The sequence below is a fragment of the Pholcus phalangioides genome, unplaced genomic scaffold (assembly GCF_987345545.1).
Source record: "Pholcus phalangioides strain wild (caught in Gottingen) unplaced genomic scaffold, Ppha-v1.0 ptg000012l_1, whole genome shotgun sequence".
Classification (NCBI taxonomy): domain Eukaryota; kingdom Metazoa; phylum Arthropoda; class Arachnida; order Araneae; family Pholcidae; genus Pholcus; species Pholcus phalangioides.
This window is the reverse complement of record NW_028301605.1, coordinates 16696301-16721658: the sequence shown is the minus strand read 5'-3', so window position 1 is coordinate 16721658 and position 25358 is coordinate 16696301. Positions and strand designations below refer to the sequence as shown.

At 34.2% G+C, this 25358-nt stretch overlaps 1 protein-coding gene across 3 annotated transcripts in view; it reads left to right on the top strand.

The window, feature by feature from the left end:
• The window catches only part of clu (clustered mitochondria protein homolog), a 79654-nt gene extending 55896 nt beyond the window's left edge, over positions 1-23758 (top strand). For 2 of the 3 annotated variants that reach the window (XM_089240286.1, XM_089240287.1), the window contains exons 17-35: positions 1205-1310; positions 4079-4157; positions 5343-5553; positions 7324-7386; positions 8342-8403; positions 8685-8762; positions 9471-9541; positions 9667-9739; positions 13746-13907; positions 14690-14753; positions 14877-15160; positions 16457-16648; positions 17714-17794; positions 18015-18140; positions 18293-18378; positions 19202-19331; positions 19464-19598; positions 20805-20878; positions 22904-23159. In XM_089240286.1, the coding sequence (XP_089096412.1) occupies positions 1205-1310; positions 4079-4157; positions 5343-5553; positions 7324-7386; positions 8342-8403; positions 8685-8762; positions 9471-9541; positions 9667-9739; positions 13746-13907; positions 14690-14753; positions 14877-15160; positions 16457-16648; positions 17714-17794; positions 18015-18140; positions 18293-18378; positions 19202-19331; positions 19464-19598; positions 20805-20878; positions 22904-23036 (2210 nt within the window). In that variant the 3' untranslated portion in view covers positions 23037-23159. Of the gene's footprint in view, positions 1-1204; positions 1311-4078; positions 4158-5342; positions 5554-7323; positions 7387-8341; positions 8404-8684; positions 8763-9470; positions 9542-9666; positions 9740-13745; positions 13908-14689; positions 14754-14876; positions 15161-16456; positions 16649-17713; positions 17795-18014; positions 18141-18292; positions 18379-19201; positions 19332-19463; positions 19599-20804; positions 20879-22903 lie in introns of all 3 variants that reach the window. The other variant, XM_089240285.1, reaches the window with a different exon arrangement.
• The last annotated feature ends 1600 nt before the right edge of the window (positions 23759-25358 follow it).

Sequence of the window (25358 nt, the reverse complement as noted above, 5' to 3'; positions counted from 1 at the left end):
AATGGGCCTTCCTTGCTTTTTCTTTATTTTCTTTTACACTCATAGACAAACTGGTTATGACCATATCGTCACAGCTTTCTGCCATTAACCATTTAAAAGCCAATGTTCTATAAATGGAACAGTTTTTATTTACAAAAATATCAGATAAAAATTGATTCAAACATTTCCGGTTTTGTATCATACATAGAGAAGAGTTCAAAGTATTTTTTGAAATAAATTTGGAAACTTCAGGTTCATATAAAGTTTTTTGACAGAATTTTGAAATTTGATACTTTTTTGGGTATTTTTTCTCTATTTTGATTGGAAATGGAGAAAATTTTGAAAGCCAAAATTTCAATTTTAAAGTAAATTGAAAATTTATTTTGTGTTACTACCTCTTGATATATATCAAAGTAAATCAATTATTTTTTTTTGTACTATTACACGTGAACAAGCTACGCGCGTTAAAATATGCATATTCCATCTATGGAACATTGGCCAAAAATTGAATTTTTTGCACACATTTTCATGTTAAAAAAGTTGGCATGTGTTGCGAATTTGAATTTGTAGTAGAAAATATAAAATTTTGTTTGATAACTACTCTAGAAGTAAAAAATCATGAGAATATAGGCAATACCAGTTTTCGCTTTCATCTCTTGAAGTGCCAATCTTCCATTTATGGAACATCATGGGAAACAAAGAAATAAATTCTTTTTCTTGAAATTTCAAAGTTGATATATGTATAGGCATGCAAAAGAACCTTGAATTCCAGATTTCAAAGCAATAAGCAATTTTATTCATAATTCAACCTGTAAACGGTTGAAGATTCAGAATTCCTGGCACGATTCTTTTCAATTTACAGACTTTAAAATTGATCCAAAGGAGCATTGCTTATATCGTAACCTATTATGTTATCCAAATCAGCTTAGCAAATTTCTCTAAGTCAACCAACAGTATACGTATTGTGGACCCAATTTCAGATTTTAAATCCCTGTTAAGTCACTGATGCGCTGTAGGTGTATCCAATACTTGAAATTTCATAAAGGGTGCATAAAAGTCCTTGTCCCATGGCACACTTTTACATCATTTACACCCAGGCAAATTAGAATAGTGACTTTACTAAATGTACATTTTCAATCAGCCTATTACTAATATCCAGACATTTATGTTGCTGCATGCCATGAAAGTTTTGCCATTTGCTGAAATTTTTGTTATTCTATTGCAGTGGAAGGTGAACCTTTGTCAAGAGAAGGTGTTGCATTAGGATTCCCACGTTTGCACAAGCACAAATTGTGTTGTTTACGACAAGAGTTGATTGATGCATTTGTTGAGTAAGTGTCTATTACATTATTCTTATTATATTTGACATATTTTTTGGATGTGAATACGTCTTTTAAATTGCCTGACGATACTATTACTTTACCGCATACCAACTCCAGTCGTATATCGCCATACGGCAATTTCCAACCAGTGGAGTTGGGTGGGAAATGAAGGCTCCATCCATCGGTGGTCGCCCTAGGCTCCGTAGGTAAAGAACTTTCTTCTGATATTCTATGCCCAGATTCGAACCCATGGACCTTGATGGTAACCTTCATAGTGGAAGACGAGCATCTTTACCACTGCACCACTCGGGCAGCCTGACGTAAAAAAATTCCTTAATGAAATTCTTTAATGCTCGTATCTCAGGAAGTATCTAACACAAGTCAAAAGCAATACCATCAGATGCACATGGCAAAGGTGCATCCAATGATATCACTCTGGTTTCAATATCTCCTCTCGTCTGGGCACCAGACCCACGGCCCTGATTCGTAAAAAAAAATTGCCACTATATCTCAGGCAGTTGAGCGAGCAGCAGAAACAAAAAGAGACATTGGTATCGATTGTTAGCTACTCCGAAGATGAAGCCGATGATAATAGCCTAAAACGCAATTCAAGGTGCAAAAAGTGTGTTCATGTCAGAACTTGTGGCCAGCTTACCCCAATTTTTATGTGTAGGTATATATACATTTTGTGTTTTAATGTATTTCATAATTCAGTAAAACTTTGATTAACCGTCACTGTCCAGACCAGGGCTATGACGGATAACAGAAATCTCTTAATACATATGTACAGTAACGTGATTTCACTGTGGACTTTGAAAGAAAATGAAAATTAAATTCTTTCAAAGTTAATAATACATACATATTGTATTTAATTTTATACACACACGTGCAAAACACTCAATATAAACTTTCAATATAAGACAACAGCCCAGGCAGAGTGGTGACATTGAAAATAGCATTCTTTATGTTGTATTTCTTTCAAAATTTTTTGACCGTCATATCAGATGAAAACAAGCTTAAATAAAAGCTTTTCTGTAACAACGCTGTGTATTTTTAATTATACCCTGGTCCATAGGCTGGATAAATGGAGTTGTATTCGTTGGGAGAAAGAGGCATTTTATTTTGGCATCATGTCTTTTGAGTTTACAAGAGAGGTATGTCTAAGCATTGTTCATTAACAGCAGTGCCTCTTGCGGCAATTGTTTTTCAGCCATATGAGCTGTAACTTGAGGCACAAAAACATTGAGGAACCATTCTATAAAAATTGTTTTGTCCATCCACACACTTTTTTGGGCATAATAACACAGACAATGTGTTAATATTGAAATTTTTGAAAGCACATGATTTTTTGGATTTACCAATTACGAGCAGGGGCAATCGAGGATAGACGGTGACATTTGCACAGACCATAGAAGTGATCCAATCTTTTTGGACCTTAAAAATCTGGGGCTGTTTTTTTACGTATTTTCTTTAGACGATGATGAATAACAGAAACTGATGGTTAATCAAAGTTTTACTGTGCATTTACTACTTGCTATAAACCCTTTCGAACCCTGGTGCCATAAATGCTATCTGATTTTTTTTCAATATAGAATTTCATTTAACCTCGGAATTAAGCCCTGGCATAAAAGATAGTGTAAGTCTTGAGTTAGAAATATGGTGGGCATGAACTTTGGAGTGTGGGGGCGGGGGGCTTTCATTAGAGGGCAGCACTTTTGAACTGAAGTTTAAAGTTTTACCAAAGTTGAACTTTTTCAGGTTGTTTTAAGCTTCCAGTAGAAAGTGCCTCCGGGAAAAGTGTGATTTATTAAATGAAATTTAGCAATAAAATTCTAGAAAAAATTGTATATGAAGACGTTTACCTTGCATCATCTTGATGGGAAAATTTGAAGCGAATGATTTCTTTACGAAAGAAAAATAAAATTTTAAAAAATAAAAGATCTGCCTACATTTTATGTTTTTAATGTATTTTTTGAGTATCAAAAATGCAAAAACATCTTGAATATTTCAAAAAAATGAGTGATCAGGTCTGAAAGAAATGATTGAATTTGGATTGCTAAATATTTTGTTGCTTTTAGTCCCCTTCACATTTTATGTGCAATGTGTCTGTTGTGCATTGCATCAAACTTGAGATAATGCTAATTACACTGGACAACGATGAAATCGCGTCTAACATAAAAATATACAATTCTGAATTGGTTTTGACCTGCTGAACACGAATAGAATCATGAAAATGTTTGTGGCTCTTATTTTTTAGATATTACCCTGTTAACAGTTTAAAAAGCACTTTACGAGCGTTATTGTATGGTGAAAAAGTGGTTTGGACCATAGAATAACGTTATGAGGGAAAAAGGTCAACCAAGGTCAACCTTGATGCTGGCTGACTACTGTTGGGCAATTAAAAGACGCTCCTTATATCCAGTACACACACAGTGCAAAACAGAGTACATGTCAGACACTCAATATTGTGCCTCTACATATATTGAATTTCTATATGTTGTTTCTGTATTCATATTTTGCTTTCTATATACTTATGTTATAAGTGTATTAAATGTGTAATTTCAGAGAAAACCTGTGGCCAATCCATCTTTTTTTAATTCATGTTCAGCATACCAAATTACATGAGAAATTACTGTGTTTTTTCTGATTTAAAAAAATGATTAAATTATGAAAAAAAATTGTCAATTTTTCGTTCAGTGTTATGAGCATGGAATAATAGAAAGTCATCTGTTTGCGAAAATAATGATTCACTTCATGAATTTTTAACTTTATTATAGGGCACGTTACATGATGTTCATCAAAATGGCAGCATATCACTTACAACAAATTGGTTTGAAAAATTTGTTGAAAGAGAAGGTAAAAAAAATTTACATAAGATTATTTTAAATGTAATTACACTATAGAATGAGGTTACTTTGATAAGTTTTTGATTTATGTAATTTTTTGGGTACGTTGAAATAGGTTTTTAAATTTGAAATAATTTTTTTTTTTTGCTACTTTTACACCTCAGGTACAATTTTAGAACAGAACAAATTTTTTGGTACATAAGATAACTTAAGTCACAATTTTTTTGTCATAATTTCACTCCATAAGGAGGGGTAACTTTGTGACAGCCTTTTTCCACATAGAAAACACATTCAGAATTTTTTGTTGTGATGTTACCTTGCACTCCCCCTTACTACTCGAAAAATACCACAAGCAATCTTAATTTTATCACCTAATAACCTATTTTTTTCTCATTTTTCATCTAGGAAGTAAAATGAAACGTAACCAGAATAAATTTTAATTTTTTGAAAGGTTCAAAAAGGGAAAAAATAGGTACTCCAATTAACTTCAATAAAGAACACGGTGCGATTAAAAAGAAAGGAGGAAAAAAATGTGTATAAACAGAGGATGTCTGGTGAATACAATGTTCATCACATTTCTTCTAATTCGGGAATCTGGAAGATTTCTCGACACTCCATTTGTCGTGGAGAGCTAATTGTCATCAGTTCTCTGGCCGAAAAAAACAATTTCATCTTTCAGAGCAGACCAAACCTATTGTGTTCCCCCCTTCTTTGCCATGCAGTTGACTGGGGACTTATCAGCGCCTGCGTTGATTTTAGTCAGTTGTCCTGGATAAAGGTCAAAGTACCTGTGGTACCACCAACGATGAACAGATTTTCAAAAATTAGCTATAAATGTCGTCAGTAATTTTGGCATGTAAAATTAATACATGATGCAAGAAACGTTTGGTGATCCCCAGCAAGTGGAAGTTAGCTGCAGATGCACGAAGTCTCTCAATCAGCTGTTATCAGTGTTAAATCTTTCAAAAAAAATGGCACAAAACACTGCCCTTATTTGTTAACACATCATTCTCTACATTAAATTGAAGGTTGGCACACAACCTTGTGTGCCAAATTTTCAAATTTTAATTTTAAAAATTTGTCACAAAGTTTCCCCTTTAGTCAAAGTAACCTCACTCTATGGTACTTTACAAATCAATTATATTTGCTTTATTCATGTAGATTGATTGATTGTGGCCTATGTTGTATTTTGCAGGATGATGAGGAAGATGAGTCTGATACTGCTGCCGATACGGTTCCAGATGAGGAAACTGGTGAAAATTTGGCAAATTATGAATTGGACAGTAGAGCTATAGCAAAAAAAGACTTGGATGTTGTCAGTGACAAAAAGATGAAAGTAGAAGTAGACGAGTACAAAAAGATAGTTGAATCGATTGCAAGTAAAGATAAATCTGATAAATCAGATGGTAAGTGATGATGAAAAGTTTTTTTTCTATTTCTAATTTACAGTTAAACCCAGATTTAATGAATTGGAAGAAGTTGATAATTTTATTAGTTAAATCGAGCCAAATTAATTGGGAGCATAAACACACTCAAAACGGTAAATTATGAAACGTACTTACATTGAGCTTGCTTTGTAACTTATTTCTGACAACAATTGAAGAAAATCTATAAACTTAAGAATAAAGTGAGAATGCATGAAAAAAATTGCTTGGTAGATGTTTGGTATGTCTTAACGTTTTTATCGAATTCTGATTAAATCTTTTATTTTTTTTAAGAGCTTGAACTTGAAGTAACTTTATTTCCTCACTGAAATCTAAACATCTAAACATGGGAATGGCACCAATGTTTTATGGTATTGGTGCTCACCAATTGGACACTTAAACCTTCACTGGCACACTCTAAATGGCTTTATTGCTTCCTTTGCTCAAAATGGAACAGATTCCTATAGCCTTACCATCCCCCATGCTTATAAAAAGATATCCGAGAGAAACTGACATCTAGCGCTCTTGATTACTATAGGTATCCATTTTGTGAGCACATGTGCATTAGAGACAAATATAGTTCTCAAATTGATATATTTAATTATGAACCGGTATCAGCAACTGTTGAGTAGTTGGTATGACTACGATCGACACAGCATCGAAGGCAGCCTAAAGGTTCATGGATCGAATCCCGCTCGAAACTTTATTTTTCCTCTTACTTTACTTCTTCAGATGATTCTTTGGGTTTTCTTCAGAATACACGGACGGAGAACAATGCTTGTTCAAGAAGTGGAGGGAACGACTGGCTGATATTTGGATTACAGTATTTTATACTTGTGATGGCGTTGCGTTATCACAATCACAAAACCTCAAATACTTGCATTTCGCTATGCAAAAAGTAATAAAATGTATGTATGTTGGCTGGCTGGCTGATACATCATCCCCCCCCCCCCCCAGCAAGCGCATTGTGACCCGACACACCTCTGGGAATGTTGGGACATTTAATAACAGCTTTGAGTGCAAGTGAAAAATAAATAAATAAAGCATTAAAAAAAATCGAAGATGTAAAACAGGGAAAAAATAACGTTACACTGGCAGGATTCAAACCATGAACTTTTCTGCTGCCTTCGATTCTGCATCGATGGTCATGGTACCAACTGCTCAACAATTGCTGATAGCTGTTCATAATTAAATATATCAATTCTGGAACATCTATTTGTCTCTAATGCACATGCTCTCTCAGAATGGTCACCTATAGTAATCACCAGCGCTAGACGTCAGTTTCTCTTGGTTTTCTTTTTATGAGCATGAGGAGGGGGGTAAGGCCCCAGCTTCTCCCATTTTTTTTGTCTCTAAAGAACTGTCTCAAATCCTGGGAAGTTAAATCTTCAGATTATGGTTTTGGGTGATGAGAAATAAAAAATATATAGTTTGAAAAAAATTTGTTATATTGAAGGTTTCTATTTGTTGAATGGGGGGGGGGGTCTAACCTTTATTTTTGTCTTAACTTGAGAAAAAAAATGTTTAGAAATAGAGGAATTCCTTTAGACAGAGTTCATTATATCAGGGTCTGACTGTATATTAATTTTTGAATTGCTATCTAGAAGTTTTATATTTTAATTTTGATATTCACTTGTAACGTACTGTACATTCTGAAGAGTGAAGTTGTATTAGTAACTAGCATACAGTAGTATATATGTATTTAGTGTTTTTGAATTTGCAGTTGTGTTGTAATGTGTCATTTGCTTTTAGCTGATAAAACACGTGAAATCATAAAGAAGGCAGCCAAAATGGTTGGATCTTTGAAAGAAGGAGGTAAATAATATCAGTCAGATTTCCCTTTATCTTGATGTAAAACATGCTTTCAAGCAACTAAAACTTGAATCCAGGCTTTAGCATTTCTTATAAATTTTGTATCATATTAAACATATTAAGTTGTATCATTGATTACACACATCCATGAACTTGACATAGTTTCTTGTACAGAATAACTCAACATGCTCTGTTTTTTTTTTTGTAGCAATGAAGGCCAAGTGTGGCATACGTTTGATACGTTTTTCCTCTCAATGACTAATGTTGTTTCTCACTGATTTCATAGCATAATAGTATTTATCTAAGCTGGCTTCTGTAATATTGGCCTAAAAAAGTTTCCAATATGGAAATAAAGACTTAATTGAGGAAGCATATTTTCTGGATTTTATGCCAAGGCGAACTCGGAAATCAAAGTCTCTGCCGGGATTCAAACCCAGGCCTCTTGCATTCCAGGCAAGCATGCTACCATCTACACCACTGGAGATACGACCCTTCCTTCCTTATTTCACGCATTGTGACATAAAGTTCTGAAGTAGAGGCATTAGTAGCCTCTCTTAAGGAAAGCTGGGTCATATCTCCAGTGGCGTAGATGGTAGTATGCTTGCTCGATATGCGAGGGTTGGGTTTGAGTTCCAGCAGAGACTTTTATTTTTGAGTTCATCTCAGCATAAAATCCAAAAAATGTTTCCTTCATATACTGAGCTGAGAAAAAAGCTGTATCTCTAAAGACTGAATTTGTATGTATTTTTTTTAATACTGCAGCTTTGCACGATGAACACTCTTTAAGTTGATGTTTGAACTACCTGAAGCTGTTGAAAATTCCTCCTCCCTGAGAACCAATTTTTAAATCCTTCATCTCATTCGCATTCCAGTTAGATTAACTACATGCTTTTGAATTACAAAAAAAAATTATTGGAGCAAGGACATAATATTTTCCTGTTTTTCTTTATTTTTGTAGAGTTCGACATACGTTTCAATCCTGATGTATTTTCACCAGGACTCAAACATCCTGACCATGAGGTGAGAAATTAGATTGTTAATTTCATAGCTGATCTCTGTACACAAAATAAAGTGTTCCAGACTCTGCCACGAAGCTGGGCTGGAAGAGATCTCGACAACGGGATAAGTCCAGTGGCAAAGTTCTGGCGTTCATTCATTCATTCAGCTGATCTCTGTGTACTACACCCATAAGTTTCCACCTTCAATCAGTCTCACTTTAAGCACCAAAATTTGAGTTCTAATAAACTTAGAATAATTGATATCTTCCTAGAGTTGAAATTTCACATTTGAATACTTTTCAGGGTGAACGTTTCCAAAAGGAGAAGCAGATCGTTAAAGATGCAGCTGAATTTCTACTGACTGTCCAGATTCCTGGATTTGTAAGTAAAAAAATTATTTCATTAACATAGTATCAGATTTGTGGAAAAATCAGACTAGAAAGTTTTTTTTATTGGCAAAAATTTTCTCTTTTTTTTAAAGTTGAACTTTCTTATTATGAGCGTGACTAATTGTGGTCCATTGACCAGAAATATCTAAACTCCCTGGTTTGCTATTTCAATGCATTAGAAATTACGGGTGTTTTTTTACTTGTATTGTCCAAGATCCACTTTATATCCATCTAGCTAGAATACCCATCGCTGCCCAGGTTTTCTTCAATTGCTGGGAGGATTGAAAAATGTCAAACCATTATACATATACTGAGAGGATTAAAGAAGTGACAGACATAATTAAATTTGTAAAGGCATATACATGTTCGGAACACATTGCTAGGGAACCATGGTAACCAAAGTAAACATTTCGAAAGTGATTGTTGAGCAGAGCAACCATTGTTGCCTGGCAGTTTTTCGCCCATTTCGGGCATTTGCCCAGATCTGATGGACTTTTAACACCATCGACTTGGGCACTCTCCAACTCAAGTTGGGTCCCGTTTGGTATATATGCAAAATTTGTGAATACGATAGATCTAAAATTATAGATTTATATAGAGAATACACTCACAGAAAATATATTTTATAGATAAGAAATTTTGTTTGAATTTTTTTTCGTGTTCTCATGCTGTTATGATCATAGTTTTTCTATAATTTTAGATTCGAGATTGTTTGGACCATTCTGCTTCGCCAATAGATGGAATAACTTTAACAGAAGCTCTTCATTCCAGGTGAATGTTTTTAGATTTTCAAGCTTATTTGTTTTATTTTTATTTGTGGTCGATTTGGTGTTAAATGAAATTTTCGTTATTAAATTGACCATTGCTCCTCTAACTGTATATACATTTCTCTTCAGAGGAATCAGCATACGATACATTGGAAAAATGGCAAAAATGATGGCAAATGTTGCGCCCTTGAAGTATGTTCATGTAAGTTTTTCATATTTGTATTACAATCTGGTTTTTTTGGTAATCACATATATAAAATGCAAAATTCTATGCTCATTGGTAGCGTTGATTTGAAATGAATATTCATATTCAGCTAATGGCTTTAACTTAGATTGCAGAAAAGACTCGCAAGTATAAGTGCTATCGTATGTTTATTAGAATTCTGTAGTTCAGCAGTTCTCAACAATTTTTGACTCTGTGTGTCCTTTTTGGTCTGTATGGTCCATGGTGGAGCCTGATAGGCCTTTTCTTTTTGTTGAAAGAAAGTTACTGATTTATTCTCATTGTTTAAAATGTGTTTTTCAAATTTACTTTTTTCTTCTCCCGAGTGGCTGTGGAGCCCCTGGGAAGTGCACACAGAGCCCAAAAAGCACTGCGGAACAACGGTTGAGAACCTCTGCTGTTATATTTAACACTCGCAATCAGTGCTGTCTTAACGCATTAAGTGCTTCCAAGGCACCTCAAGAGAAGAGAGGGCCTCACAAAAAAGACATTTGGTAGAAATTTTCAAGAATTTGTCTGGTAGGACCTCAGAAAAATCACTTGGCCCAGGGGCCCATAATGCTCTTAAGACGGCCCTGCTCACAATAGATTTCTGTTAATGTTAATTGGGAATGGGAAAAGTTAAGGCGGGAGGGAAATTTGAGGTGTAAATTTTTTCTTTCAATTCTAGTATATAATTTAAGCTAATTCATGTCGATTTAAGAATGTTCAATTCTGTTGAAAAAAAAAGCTTTAGGACATGCACACAACCCAAGTTACTTTAATTTAGGTTGATTTTTATAGGAAGACATAATCTTCATACAGTCGATGCTCGATATAAGGACCTCCTTTGTCCCTTCAAAAACAGATATTATATTGGGTCGTTACATCAAAAGTAAAACATGTGATAGCCGTTCTATAAAAACATTTGGGACTTGTCATACCGGTCATCGTAATGAAATGGTCGCTATAGCATGGAGTCGTTATAACAAGCGTCAACTGTATTATTTCAGAGATTTTAACATTGGAATATGATTTCATTGGGTTTTATATCAGTATTTCCCACCTGTGATTCAAAAACATGACCTGTAAATAGATCTGGAAGTTTGATTGAAATTAAAATTATCTTTCAAAACGACTTGAAAATTCTTAATTTATGCAAGAAGTGATTTTGCTTAAATTAGTTTTTGCTTAAAAAAAAATACTTGGGTATGTGAAGGAATGGGAACCAAATGACTAAAAAGGAAATTTCATGGTGGCCCAGGGAATTTATCCTACAATTTAGTGGTTTTCTCTTGTGTTTGAGAAATGCCAAACTGCATAATATGTGACAAGATGCTGTTAATACAGTAAAAGTCTGTTATAACTAGTGCGTCTTGTAACAAACTTACTTTTACGAATGATTGCCAAATAGCCAGGGGTGGCTCTACCTCACCCGCCACCCAGGTGCAAAATGTGCCTCTAAAGATGACCCTGGTGGAAGGCTGAAAGGGCTTCAGCCAAAAGGAACTATACTTTTAACCATTTTCCGTTGTTTTAGTCCAGAATTATTTCATCATTCTTAATTATGCCCGATAGCTTTTTCTATATTACATCTAGTGTTGATGAGCCACCATATTTCTCTTTCTTTACAGTTGAATTTTTTAATTTAATTTTTTTTAATAGAGTTGAACCCCTTGTTAATGCCGAAATACCTATTGCAAGGTTGCCATGGTGGAAACTAGGGGAGTGCAAAGGGTGCTCCAGACATTGGACAAGTGAGAACCCAAATTCTTTCCTTGCCAAGAGCAGCAAAATTTATACAGCCCACAGGTTGTAAAATTACAAATCTGTTTCGACAGAGAGGGGGATCAGAGGTCAGTGAGCAACAAAAAAAGAAAAGAAACCTAGAGTCTGTCTGCATGGTAGTGACAGAAAGAGTAATTTAGAGACACAGGCATATGCTTCGCTTTAAAATTATTCTGAGATATTTCGAACAAAGGATGGGCACAGAAAAGTCATTGTTTTAACCTCTTATTTCTTTCCCCCCTCCCCCCCCACCACTATACACATGGGTTATGTGATGATTTTATGTGACTTTTGTCTCTTCCAGTGTCAGGAGATCACGGGACCAGAACTTGCGGTTCAAAGTTGTTTCCGAATGATTGAAAAAATCAAGCTAAAAAAATTTGTTAGCGGGAAAATATTATACGAATCCATGAAGCGCCACGGAAGTGAGCAGTGATATAATAGGGACTTGTAATTGTTCAGCTGGATCGCCTGAAATGCTTTGATAACAGGAAAATTCTATGCAAAAATATCTTTAAAACATTAACTGCTGTGAGACCTCAAAAATCACTTTCATGTCTAGAGTTCTGCTCATTTATTAATATTGGAACAAAACGATCTAAAGGACGTTTTAATGGAGATCAAGTTTTAATCAAGTATAGTGGAAGTCTGTTATGAAGACAGGTCACAATCACGAGCGAAAATTATTGTGTTGTAACAGATTTCTTGCTCTAAGTAGTAATTTTCTGCCTAGACGGAGTAAAATTTCCATTTTTTGCTCTGGCCAGGCAGAAAAATTACTACTTAGAGCAAGAAATCTGTTACAACACAATAATTTTCGCTCGTGATTGTGACCTGTCTTCATAACAGACTTCCACTATACTTGATGCTTAACTTTTACTGTATTAAAATAGAGAAACCCATGAAGTTTGTGGCCATCTGATGGAAAATCACTTGTTGGTGTTGAATGTTCAGAAACTTTGTTATTATGTGATTGTTGTTTATCATAGTTGAATGAACGGATATAAATTTCTATCTAAAAGCATCAATATAACAATATTTTGCAGGCCAAGAAAACACTTTATTGCAGAGGGATTGCAGGATCTCGTTGTATCAAGGACAATTTCAGAAGTTTTAGTTTGCACATCTCAACTGTTTCAGTGTAAAAAAAAAGAGCTTATAAGCATAGTATTTAAAACCACTTCCTATAAAAGTACCCTTTCTAAAAGTTAATTAATGGATCATGGGCGCATTTAGAGCTCGCTGTGGCAGAAGGGGGAGGGGTGATTTTATAAATTGCTGAAAATTATTTGCTATGAATGGAGTGACCATATGTCCCATATTTTCCGGTCTATTTTTTGTTTTTCTAGCTGTTTCAACTTTTTTGCAAAAACCATTTTCAGTGTTCAAAAGCCTAATTTCATCGAAGAAAAATTCCTTTTTTTAATCGCAGCATAAAATGTGATGTCTTTTTAAACAGACTGATTGAATGCTCACAGTATTATCATATAGAAGTTCTGAAAATTTCGTGAATTATCACATTTTGCTTGGATGTTGGTTAGCTTCCCTCCCTCCATAGATATACTCTTGTAATGGATACTTTCTTAAGAGTTATATTAATAAACTGAAGAATCAGAATATTTGATAAAGGAGAAAACACTCACCTTACGCATAATGAATGAGCATAAGTTCATGTGGCATATTTTAAAATTCTAAAAGACTTTGAGGCTCGACACCCTGTTAGCTTTAGAAGTATTGGTCCAGCCCCTGATGAGACAAAGGGCTTAAATTGCCCTGGGGGCGATAGAGCATAGGCCATGTTCGGTTTAAAAGTACCCTAGATTATTGTGGCACAGTGTCCGGGAATAGTTTACCCATTGTCAACTGTATTTAAACATTATAAGTGTTTAAACTTTTAATGACTTTGAGGGTGCAAATGCAAGCTGACCTCCCCATTGAAAAGTCTCGCCACATTGAGCAACAGGCCTACAATGTCGTTCAGGTGACATTGTCTTCCTCTCTGTTCAAGAAATAAAGAGTAGTAGAAACAAACTTCTCATTAGGTTCACAACATGTACACTCGCATTCCAAAATGTACCAATGCATTAGAAGTTTCGCAGATGAATATGGACAAGGTGCATGTTTGATTTAATAGTATTGATTTCATTATAAATCATATGTACTTCTTAAGAGGCAAATCCAAGATCCTGAAAAAAAAAATAATTTCCCATTCTTTCAGGGAATCATGGTGTCAGAGCTGTTGACAAGATCAGCAAAGCATTTGTTCAACACTTATATTCAAGGCGTTGATGCCATGAGCATATCTAATGCGGTCAGCCACTTTTTGAACTGCTTCCTTTCATCGTGCCAGTCTTCGCTATGCCCAGTTTCATCTGAAGATGTAAGTTTGACAAGCTCTATAATTTCGCTTCAGTGTTTTTTTTTAGTACAGTGAATTTTGACTGAATTGTGTGTAAAACATTTGTCATTTTTAGTGTCTTTTCTAATCAATAAAAGAATAAGTTTTCACAGCCGATTTCATTGGAAGAAGTTTTCAGACAACAGATTTGTTGTATAGGCATAATTAACAAAATATTTCTTCTACTCCTATGATACACATCTTCAGTGATGACAGAGGAATATCTTTGGCTCATCAGATTCAACCAAGGCCAGAATTGTGCTGGTATGTCAACTGGGATTCAGGTTGCTCAGGACTTGAGTAAACGTCGAGCTGTAAAGAAATCGCAGAAGAAAATGAATGAAACAATCACAGAACAGAAAGTTTTGGGCTGCTTTTTCCGAAGTCCTGCTTAATAGAAAAGAAGCTTTCATATCGACTGAACCTGGCTTTCAGCTCTCTAGAAAACTACCCAAGCCTGTCAGTTCCGTGGTTGGTTCATCCAACTCAATTGGTCCAGCTCTACTGAAGGCCTATGCAGCCTGAACCCACTATAACTATGAATACCCAGCACAACTTTGGCTTGAGTAGTATCTGGTTAGCCGAGAAAATCACTTTGTGGTCACTGAAGATTTTACCATAGATATTGACAAAATGTTTGGTTTGATTCCTCCAGGATCACTGTTCAATAACCCATACCTCTTCTGATTGTTTCATACACAAATGTGTTTATGATGTTTGGTTCCAGAATCATGGATTAGTTTTTTTTTCTTCGTTATTTCTAGTTACAAGTAAGAACGAAGAAGCGAGGCAAAAAGAAGGGGAAACAGAGCCCGTTGAAGTATGAAGGTATGAACTTTGTTTTCATTTCATCAGGTTCTTGCACGTTGATTTCTGCTGATAACTTTTATTGGGTGGTTTTTCACACATATTGTACCAAAATTAATCCCCTGCAAAACATTATTTTTACAGATTCCAATGAGTGGGCCCTTCTAACACCCAGAACATTTTGGGCAAACATGAAAAGTGAGCTCATATCCTATTATGATTGGGACACAGATGACTATGACATCAACATAGATTCAATTTGTGATGCTTGCAGCTTGCAGAAAATATCTGTTTTGCGCTCATTTTGCCTGAAAACCGGTGTACAGATCCTGCTGAGAGAGTATAATTTTGACCATAGGGGAAGGCCGACGTTCACTGAGGATGACATCTTGAACATGTTTCCTGTTGTGAAGCACATAAATCCCAGGGTAAGCTTTTTGTTTTGGTTTGAACGCAAGCACATATTTTCAACATTGTTATTAAGTTTTGTTCATTAGCTTAGCATGGCATTTCTGAACCTGTGGTTCACAGGCAGTCTTTACGATTTAATTGTAATTGAATGAAAAATTATTCAGTTGTGAAACTAATATTAGTTATATTCTCTTGGATTTTCATATAAAAAAACTAGACTCTCTTATACATTAAAGCCCCATTTAAGTGTGCAATGTTACACTAGGATTTGGAGCTCTAGCACCTGCTTGATGACTTTTTTCCTTGTAAGGAAAGAAATGAATATCAGGAATTGGTGAAAATTCTTGAAGCAGGTTTTAAACCCACTTTTTCCATTTCCCATGTGAACAGGGCTTAAATGTTCATATGCCATCGAGTTGCCAATTATTGCTGAAATTAAGTGCTATTGCAAATCACAGTGAAAATAATGTATTTCGCAAAAGTTAAAACCTGGTGATGACATTTCGTTATGGAAAAATAAGACAGATAATTGGGATCTTGATTACGACAAAAAACAGGATATAACCAATTGTAGCAAAAACTTGGTCGTAAGTCAGCGAAATCACCAACTATTGCTAAAATTGCTAGGGGAAAAACACCAACGGGAGGTAAATGAGGGACTACTTGAAATTGCAGATCCTGAGGAAAAGAAATTAAAAATTTGAGATGAATGTTCACAATAGTTGTAATTATTGGAACATAGCTTATAACTTATGAAAAATATATATCTACAATTTTAAAGATAACTGATTAAAATGCACTTTGTTGAAAAAACAAAATTATATAGAAAAATTCAGTCCAACAGGAATGTTCCGTAAAATACCGGTCATGTAGTCAACTACTCACAGTAGTCTGTCAAAATGTTTAACATTTTACGGATCCCTTTGGTTAGAAAAGGGTTGAGAAACACTGACTTAGTGAATATACTATAATATTGTGGACACCAGAGAAGAAAAAGAATTTTTCGCAATGTTCTGCTATGAATCCTCAGCTGATTGGAAATTTTCTGTTTTAAAAAATTCCCATGATAATGTTTTCTACACTTTTCTTAAAATTCTTCCCGATATGGTTCTGCAATGTACGTCCCAGTTTTTTGAATATGATGATTGCGCCTTTATTTTTTTTACTTTGAACTAAGGAAATGTAAATGCTCTCGATTGTCATATTGAGTTATGAATAATTAAGAACTTATCATTTTGGTTTTGTTTTATGATCATGTCTTTTCCTATAATTTCTTGAAAAGTCTTCATTTGAATACACATTTTTTTTCGTAGGCTAGTGATGCATACAATTTTTATACAACTGGGCAGTCTAAGATACAGCAAGGTTTTTTGAAAGAAGGCTACGAATACATTAGTGAAGCCCTGAATTTACTGAACAATGTTTACGGTGCTGTGCATCCTGAAATTGCTCAATGTCTCAGAATGTTAGCTCGTCTCAATTATATTATGGGTGATTATGTTGAGGTAAGATATTTTTTTATACAAATGATCATTGCCAATGTCTAAAGTCTGGACTGAAAACTTTGCACATTGTTTGAACTGCAAACATTGACCAGTATGAGAAGTGTCCGGACTTTGAAAATTGATTGTAACATAAATGTGATTCTTATTTTTGTTTGTCATTAAAATTCAAGAAAAAATATGTATACAAGCAGGTATAATATCTATCACTTTTAACATCAATTTCTTTATAATATCCATTTTCAAAGGTCTTGCCAGCATAATTAGCGAATTGGGATAACTTGTTATCACCCTTATGAAGTCATTTTTATTGACATGAATAAATCTTTTAAATCATCTGATGATACTGAGTCATTCACAAAAGTTGTGTAACGAAATAATTTAAAGGTTAATTTCTCAAGTATTCAGTTTATATCAGTGCTTTTGATGTCTGTGGGTAGATCTTGTTAAAGTAAATCCAATGATACCCCTCTGGTTGTAACACCTTCTGGTCTGAGCACCAGGCTTGCAGCCGGCTTTCACAACGAAATTGTTTTGCGCTCCATCTCAAGGGGTTTTCAACAATAAAAACCCATGCTGTCCTCTGATATGTATTTTTGAGACAAATCCATTGATACCACTTCAATTTTAACATCTTTTGCAGTCTAGGTGCCAGGCTTGCAGCCCGCTTTTGTAACAGAATTGTTTTACGCTATACCTTGATAGGTTTGCAATGCATATAGACAACATTGGTATTGTCTGTTAGCTATTCCAAAGACAAATCTAATATCAATTTAATTATGTCATGACCTATCATGCAATTCAAGGCAAAAAAAATTGTATTCACGTCAAAACATGCTGTCGTGTCTATGACACAGCCTGCCCCCAATTGTTTTTAGTCCACAGGCGTGATATTGTATGGAGGTCTGACTACTGCTACTAAATCACACATTACAGAGTGTCTAACTGTATATTCATCACTTTTTTTAAGAACTTGACTGTGAAATGTACTTGTGATTAGAGTTTCAGTAGTGCATTGTAAAGTTGTTTAGCATGTTCAAGTTGTTTTTTTTTTAAAATTGAAATCAGGCTATGGCATGCCAGCAGAAGGCTGTATTGATGAGTGAGCGAGTTAATGGCATCGATCATCCTTACACCATCTCTGAATATGTGAGTATAATTTTTTTTGGTGTGAAATTTTAATATGTTTGTTTTTGTTCTGCTTATCTTTTTTGAAGCACTCTTGTTTTAAAAGTTTGAGCCGAAGTTTTTTTTTTTTGTCCAAAACTCATAATTTGTGATTGCATTTCCAGTCTTTTTCACTCAATAAATATCAAATATTTATACAAATGATTTTTACAAACAATATAAATGTTTTTTAAAATTTCAGACTCATTTAGCTCTGTACTGCTTTGCAAATTCACAAGTGACGTCTGCACTGAAACTACTGTATAGAGCCAGGTATCTTGCTCTTCTTGTTTGTGGAGAAAGTCATCCAGAGATGGCAGTCTTAGATGTAAGTTACTCAGCTAAAACAATTTCAGGCTTCAAAGCCAAAAAGAACAGCTAGAGCCTAGTGCCTCAGTTTATTTGAGAAATATTGCACTGGCTTTGAGATTTTGTTTTTCCCTGCTTATAAATTGCAATTATTTTTTATCCCTTTTCCAGAGCAACATTGGTCTCATTCTCCATGCTGTTGGTGAATATGACCTGTCATTGCGATTCCTGGAGAGTGCACTGAGGTTAAATATAGAGTAAGTACATTGAAAGTTTTTTCTTTATTTTACAAAGTTTTTTTTTAACATGCAGATATTTATAAATTTCTGATATTACACAAACTTTGATAGGAAAAGAAAGATTGCAAAATGTCTTATGCATTTATATATATTTTTATATGTACAGTCGACACTTAATATAACAATCCCCTGTTGCCCCATCTAAAATGGACATTATACTGGGCGAGTCATTATATCAAAAATAAAACATATATGATAGTTCTGCAAAAACATTCGTAATGGAATGGTTTCTATAAGGCGAGGTGGGATTGTTACAACGGGCGTCGACTGTATATAGTAAAAATTTTTCTGACGCATTTCTTCAACCATTTAAAAACTAACTATCCCATAATAAAATGGAAAAAAATTGTGCATAAATTTTTGAATTTTAAGTGTGAAAAACATTCTGAGTTTAATTATGTATCAAAGCTGAATGAAATTAACTATTCGAACATGCTTGAGAATTTTAAATTTGTATCTATATGCTGTATAATATGGGGCCTGTGTACCGAAACAGTCCAAATTCAAAACCTATGTCTAAAAAACTAAAATAATTTCTCATAAAAACAATATGAAAAAATATAAGTAGGAAATCTTTAAGTTCAGTCTCTGAGAGAAGCATAATATGAGGGAACCGTTGTCTTCTCATCCTTTTTATTTTAACGTAATCAATGCATGCTAATGCATTTGTAACAAAGGTAATTTTTGGTTGTATGTACTGGTATTTTGTTTCATACTTTTATGACCAAAAGATACAAATAGTGACATTCAAAATTTTTATATTATTTTCTACCTGTTCCAGATATTATGGTAATAAAAGCTTAAAAGTAGCTGTAAGTTATCACTTGGTAGCCAGAACCCAGTCATGTATGGGAGAGTTCAGAGGTGCTCTACAGAATGAAAAAGAGACGTACAGCATATATAAGCAACAGGTTAGTGTAAATTTAGCATTCTTTTTTGGTCTGCTTGTTTTTGCCACTGATTCAGTTTCTTTCCGTTATGTATATTATTTGTTTGAATTAAGTAATATCTTATAAAGTTAATCTAATTTGTCACAATTCCAGTTGGGTGAGGAACACGAGAAGACAAAGGAAAGCTCCGAGTGTTTGCGTCACTTAACTCAACAGGCTGTAGTACTCCAGAAGAAAATGAATGAAATTTATAAAGGGAATTCTGGGACCATGCTTCCACCTATACAAGTAGAAATTCTCGTTTTTCCTATTGATATCCTTGTAAAATTAGGGAAAAAATTGTGGTTGATTGTCTTGTAGCATATAATTTGTTTTTAAGATTTTAATGAAGGAAAACTTTTTTTGTGAACTTAAGAAGTACAGTAAAACCTTGTTAAGTCGTCATTTTTCTTCGGCCCTGTTCAGGTTTAGACAATGTTACAAAATCCTTGTTTACTAGTCGTAAATTTCGGTCAACTTGTCACTATGGAAAAGTTTGAGAGAGAGAAATATAAAAATATACCACCGTTCTGTTCGGAAATAAAAAATTTCGTAAGCCATAAATTTGTTAATATGGTAGTTTTAATTTATATTTTAATGTTACATTACTTCAAATTTACAGGATTTTCACAATATTACACATTGAAACTGACGATCCTTCCCTTAAATTTTCACTCTGCTTAAGCAGTCAGTTTTTCAATAATGTGAGTGATGACTTATGGAGGTTTTACTGTAAAGGGTTACTTAAAATGATGTATGGTATTTTAAAACACTATAATAAACTCATTTTTAAACACTCACTAGAACGGGTTTAAAATAAAGGGAAACTTAAATTTTCAAATTTCCCTTGGCTGGTAGTGCTATGGTGGTGCTACTATTGCTATAACTAAAAATGACATCTTGGCGAGAATGCTGCATGCTTGGCCTCTGAGGTTAGGCCTGAGTGCCCCATGTGACTTTTTCTTGTGGGGCTTTGTGAAAGTCAACGTGCATGTGCCACCGCTATCACACAACTTTAGGTGTCCTAAACACATGCATATGTAATGCTCTGAACTTGGTGACACTAGACATGCTGAAACGAGTTTGGCTAGAACTAGACTATCGTTTGTACTTTTTCCGTGTAACTATGTCATATACAACATTTATAATGCAATAAAATGAAAGCGAGTTTATATTATAGTATTTTAAAATACCATACATCGTTTTGAATAACCCTGTATTTTAAATACTGTTTTAGAGAATAAAATCTTTTTGTCGATATTATATATTGACAATGAAGTGTTTTGTGCTATTCTCGTTCAAAAATAGGGATGCATGTTCGCATCAGACTTTTGATTCATCAAGCCAGTTTTGATGAAATTTATTTTGTAATTTTTTCTTATTCGTTCTTTTATACAATTTATGTTTGTATACCAGACATCACTATGATTGTAAATTGTGTTTTTAATGCTATAGATCCAACCTCCATCCTTGAGCAGCGTGCTGGATATGCTGAATGTAATCAACGGTATACTTTTTGTCCAAATTAGGTAATTATTCTATTTCTATTTTTTAGGAATTGCTTTTGATAATTTTTTTTCAACTCTGTATTGGTGGGATATCAAATCTGAATTTCATTTTTCTTGTGAACATCTCCCCATTTTGTCTAAATTGATTGGAGTACTCTTTTCCCACAGAGTTAATCAAATTATCCTTTCAAACGACAGTTTGGATTATTTTTTTTTATAATCTAGATAGGGCAAAAAATTCAGTGTTAATTATTTTTGAAATCTACCAGAGAGAGAAATTATCCTCTAGCACAGGTATCTTCAACCTGTTTGCTCGTGAGCACCATGGTGCTACCTGAAGCATTGAGAGTGCTCGATGCTCATGTTCGATTTGGTGCTTATGAGTACTTGATCAACTTTCCAACTAACCACCTTGTACAAATTGCATTAAAGGATTTAAATCATGATTCCATTCATTCATATGTTAAACTTGCCGTAAAGGTGATATTTTTGGTGATGGGCAAAGACAGTTCTTGCAATTAGATAAAGGTTGAAGACCTCTGCTCTAGCAGCAGGCAATGAAGAGGATGGGGGCAAGTCTCATGCCAGTAACTGTGGAGTGAAAATGCAGTGGATGAGTATTTCTCTTGTCCTGGTGGTAAAGTAGGGCCTAATAAGTTCACATGCTAGAGGAAATCTGATTCATAAGTATCACACTTTAGGAGAAATATTTTTTTAAAACAAATGAGATATTGCACTTTGGGGAGAACACTGTATTTATGATTTACGCAGATTTTTGAATAGTATAAAAATGATTTATTTGAAAGACAATATATACCTTTGAGCTATTCTGCTGGTAATTATGGAAACTGCACGAGCTGCTCACAAGTAAAAATCCATATATTTAGCAGTTGCTTTAAAGTATTAATGCCAAAATGAGCTCAGAATATAAAGTACATTTTTTTTTGTTGAAAAATATAACGCTTGCTACTTTTAAGAGCAACACTACCAAATAAAGGGTTAATTTGCCAAAAATAATTATTATTTCTAAGATTTATACTTTTAACTGCTAGTAGAAAAATCATTATTTTTTCTAAAAAAAACCATTGCGAAAAACACTTTACAAAAACACCAAAGCAGTGCACACGCAGGGCTGGATCAACCTATATGATAGCCCTAAGCACTAGAGTGATTTTGGTGCCCCATCTCCTTTACTTATTAACCTTAATGCATGGTCCAGGGGCCTCTCATCAGAACTAGATTTGTTTATAATTTTTAAGAGTAAATTGGTAAGAAAGTATTTTTAGGTGAGTAAGGAAGGGGGATTGAGAAAAATCATTTTGTGTGCCCTGTGGTGCCATGGCTCGAGAGCTTGAAGTGCTGTAAAGACCTTGTGACAATTTGATCTGGTTAAAATTTTGGTGAGATTACGTATGCAAATTGCTAGGTTGGTTTATAGCTAGTTAGAGGAACAAAAAAAATTCACCTGGAGCAGCCTGTGATGCTTTTGAGACATTCTGGGCTGGGATTACTTTATGGAAATTGAGTGAAATCTCGATCCAAAAACTGAGCATTAATGTGAGTTCTTGTTCGAAATTAGTTTTTTATCTTTTGCGCCACCCGCTGGACAACTAGAAAAACAAATTTACTCTGTCACTTGGGCTCTGTATCCATAAGCTCTTACCCCACCCCATAATTTTCAATAGGAAAGGAGTAAATAGAGACACCGCCCTGAGCTTTGAATCCCCCTTCTTTTCCTTTCTTGGTTGTGGCCCTGGTCAACCAAGTGGTGTACCTTTTCACCTGATGCCCTAAGCATGTGCTTATTTTGCTTAGTGGTTAATCTAGCCCTGAAGCAGAGAACTGTAAATATATGGTCTTGCAACACTTGCAATGTGATCAAGATTCATTTTCATTACAACCTTTTGTTCCAATGATTTCATAAAAGCCAAGTTTACTTTTTCTTGACGAAATAATTTATTGTAGTAAAAAACCATTAGTTTTAACTTTGTAATTATTGTTTTGCAATCATAATGTTATGTATTTTTCAAACTCTTACGTTTATAGTCAACAAGACATTGAAAACTTCAAAGCTGAACTGGAACGTCGCCAACACAAGTTCTCAAGTTCAGATAAGGTTGCAAGCAAAGACTCTTCCAAAGACACAGACAGTAAAGTCTCGAATCATGGAAAGAGGTAACTCTCGATGAACCATTGTCCAGATTCCGTTGCTGCATAACATTACAATTAAAAAAAAACTTGTATATTATAAATTGAGCACATCATGCAGTGAATGTGAGGGACGAGCATCACTTTTTTTCTTTTTTTTTAAACAAAATAGTGTTTTTCGATTGCTAAGTGCTAGATATTTTTCACTAAAAAGTTTTGTTCCTGTTATTTTTTTAGAAAAGTTAGAAAAAAATATCGATAGTCATGCGTTTGTAAAACAAATACACTGTGCACAAAAAAAAGTTTTTTTTTGTATGTTGTGCACATGGAACTGCCAAACCTAGTATATGTTTTTTGCTATCTGTTCGGTAGCTACAGTGTAGCAGAATGTATCAGTAACTAGAAGTTTTACGCAGTGTTTGTCTTAGGAAAAAAAAAACGAAGATTAGCATTTGATTCTATATTATCGTTATGAGTCCATAGTTGTCATTATATATAGTTTGTTGAGCTCAATATTTTTCGATTCCAAACGGGACGGAATTAAAGGTAAATATGAATGTCCCCTTAACATTAAATTTAATTATTATATATTGTTAATATGCCATTTGTTTGTGTTCTTATAAAGTGTTCATATCTTACTTGTAGCTGTGCTATATTTTATGTGAATCGCTATGTCATAAATTCATATTAAAAAACTAAGTGTAAAGTATATTTGCGATATATAAAATGGCATATTTCTCGCCACTAAGTTTATTTGATAAATGTCCTGTTGAGGCATTTCATTTACTCAAGACCCTTTTGCCGTGAAATAATTCCTGCATTATTTTGGCAGTGAATGCAACTTCAGTATGGCCTGCAGAAATTTGCATTCATAACTATATAGATACAACCAGTGATTAAGGTAGTGAGATTTCCCCCATAAATAAATGTCCTATTTTGACATTTCACATGTTCACAAACTTTTTTGTTGCAAAATGCTTGCTGCATTATGACTAACAAAAACTATGGATTTGTATTCATAACTGTACGCATGTACATGTTATGTCTTTAAAACTATATTTATACAGTGTATGCCAGTTCAGTATGAACCCAAGAAATTTTTATATTCTTAACTACAGATACTACCTGTGACTAAGGCAGTGAAATTTACCCCAACAATAAATATCCCATTTAAACATTTAATTTGTTCATGGACCCTTCTGCTGTTAAGACTCATGAAAATTATATTTATGCAGTGAGAGAATTAAACTTCAGTATGACCTGCATAATTTTGTATTTATAACTATAAATACAACCTTTGACTAGGACAGTGAGATATTTTTCGCATGACAAATGTCCTGTTTAGATATTTCATTTGTTCGGACCCTTTTGAAGCAGTTAATTTTTGCTGTGAATGCAATGTTAGTATGGCGTGCAGAAATTTTTCATTTATAGCTAAATACATGGAAACCCGTCTTGAGACTGGCACTGTACGAGATGGAAACCTGTCTTAAATGGAATTATTAAATTTGTCTGTTCACAATGATTAGTGCTTTTATTTGCACCTTTATAAAATGGAAATCTGTCTGAAATGGAACATTATTTCAGTCTATTGAAGTTCCTTTTTGTACGGGCTTCACTGCAGATATAACCTATGACTAAGATAGTGAGATTTCCCCATAACAAAACGTCCTATTTTGATATTTTTTTCATAGACTCTTTCATTGCGAAATACTGTGTTATGACTGCTGCAAAAACAATATGTATGCTGTGAATTCAACTTCAGTATGGCCCTACACACAAATTTGTATTTAACTATTTACATACAACCTATGACTAAGTCAGCGAGATTTCCCCACAATAAATGTCCTATTTTGCCATTTAATTTGTTTGTATATCCTTTCTCTGCAAAATACTTTGTTATGACTGCCATGCCACTGCCACTGTGTCCTGTTTAGACATTTCATAAGCCTTTTTGCTACTGAATATATGAATGCCTCGAAAACAAAATTCTGTGAATACAACTTCAGTATGACATTTTGTATTCATAACTATAGGAAATTTGTATTCATTGCTGTATTTGTATTCATAGGTACTACCTGTGACTAAGACTGTGGCGGATTTCCTCACAATAAATACCCCTGTTTAGACATTTATAGACCCTTTCGTTTCGATATGCTTGCATCGTTTATGTGATGAATGAGATTTCAATATAATGCACAAAAAATTTGCATTCATAGCGACCTGTAACTAAGGTGGTGAGATTTTTGATTTCCCTACAATAAATGTTAGATATTTCATTTGTTCATAGACCATTTTGTTATGAAATACTTACTGCATTATGACTGCCATAAAAATTATATTTATGCTATGA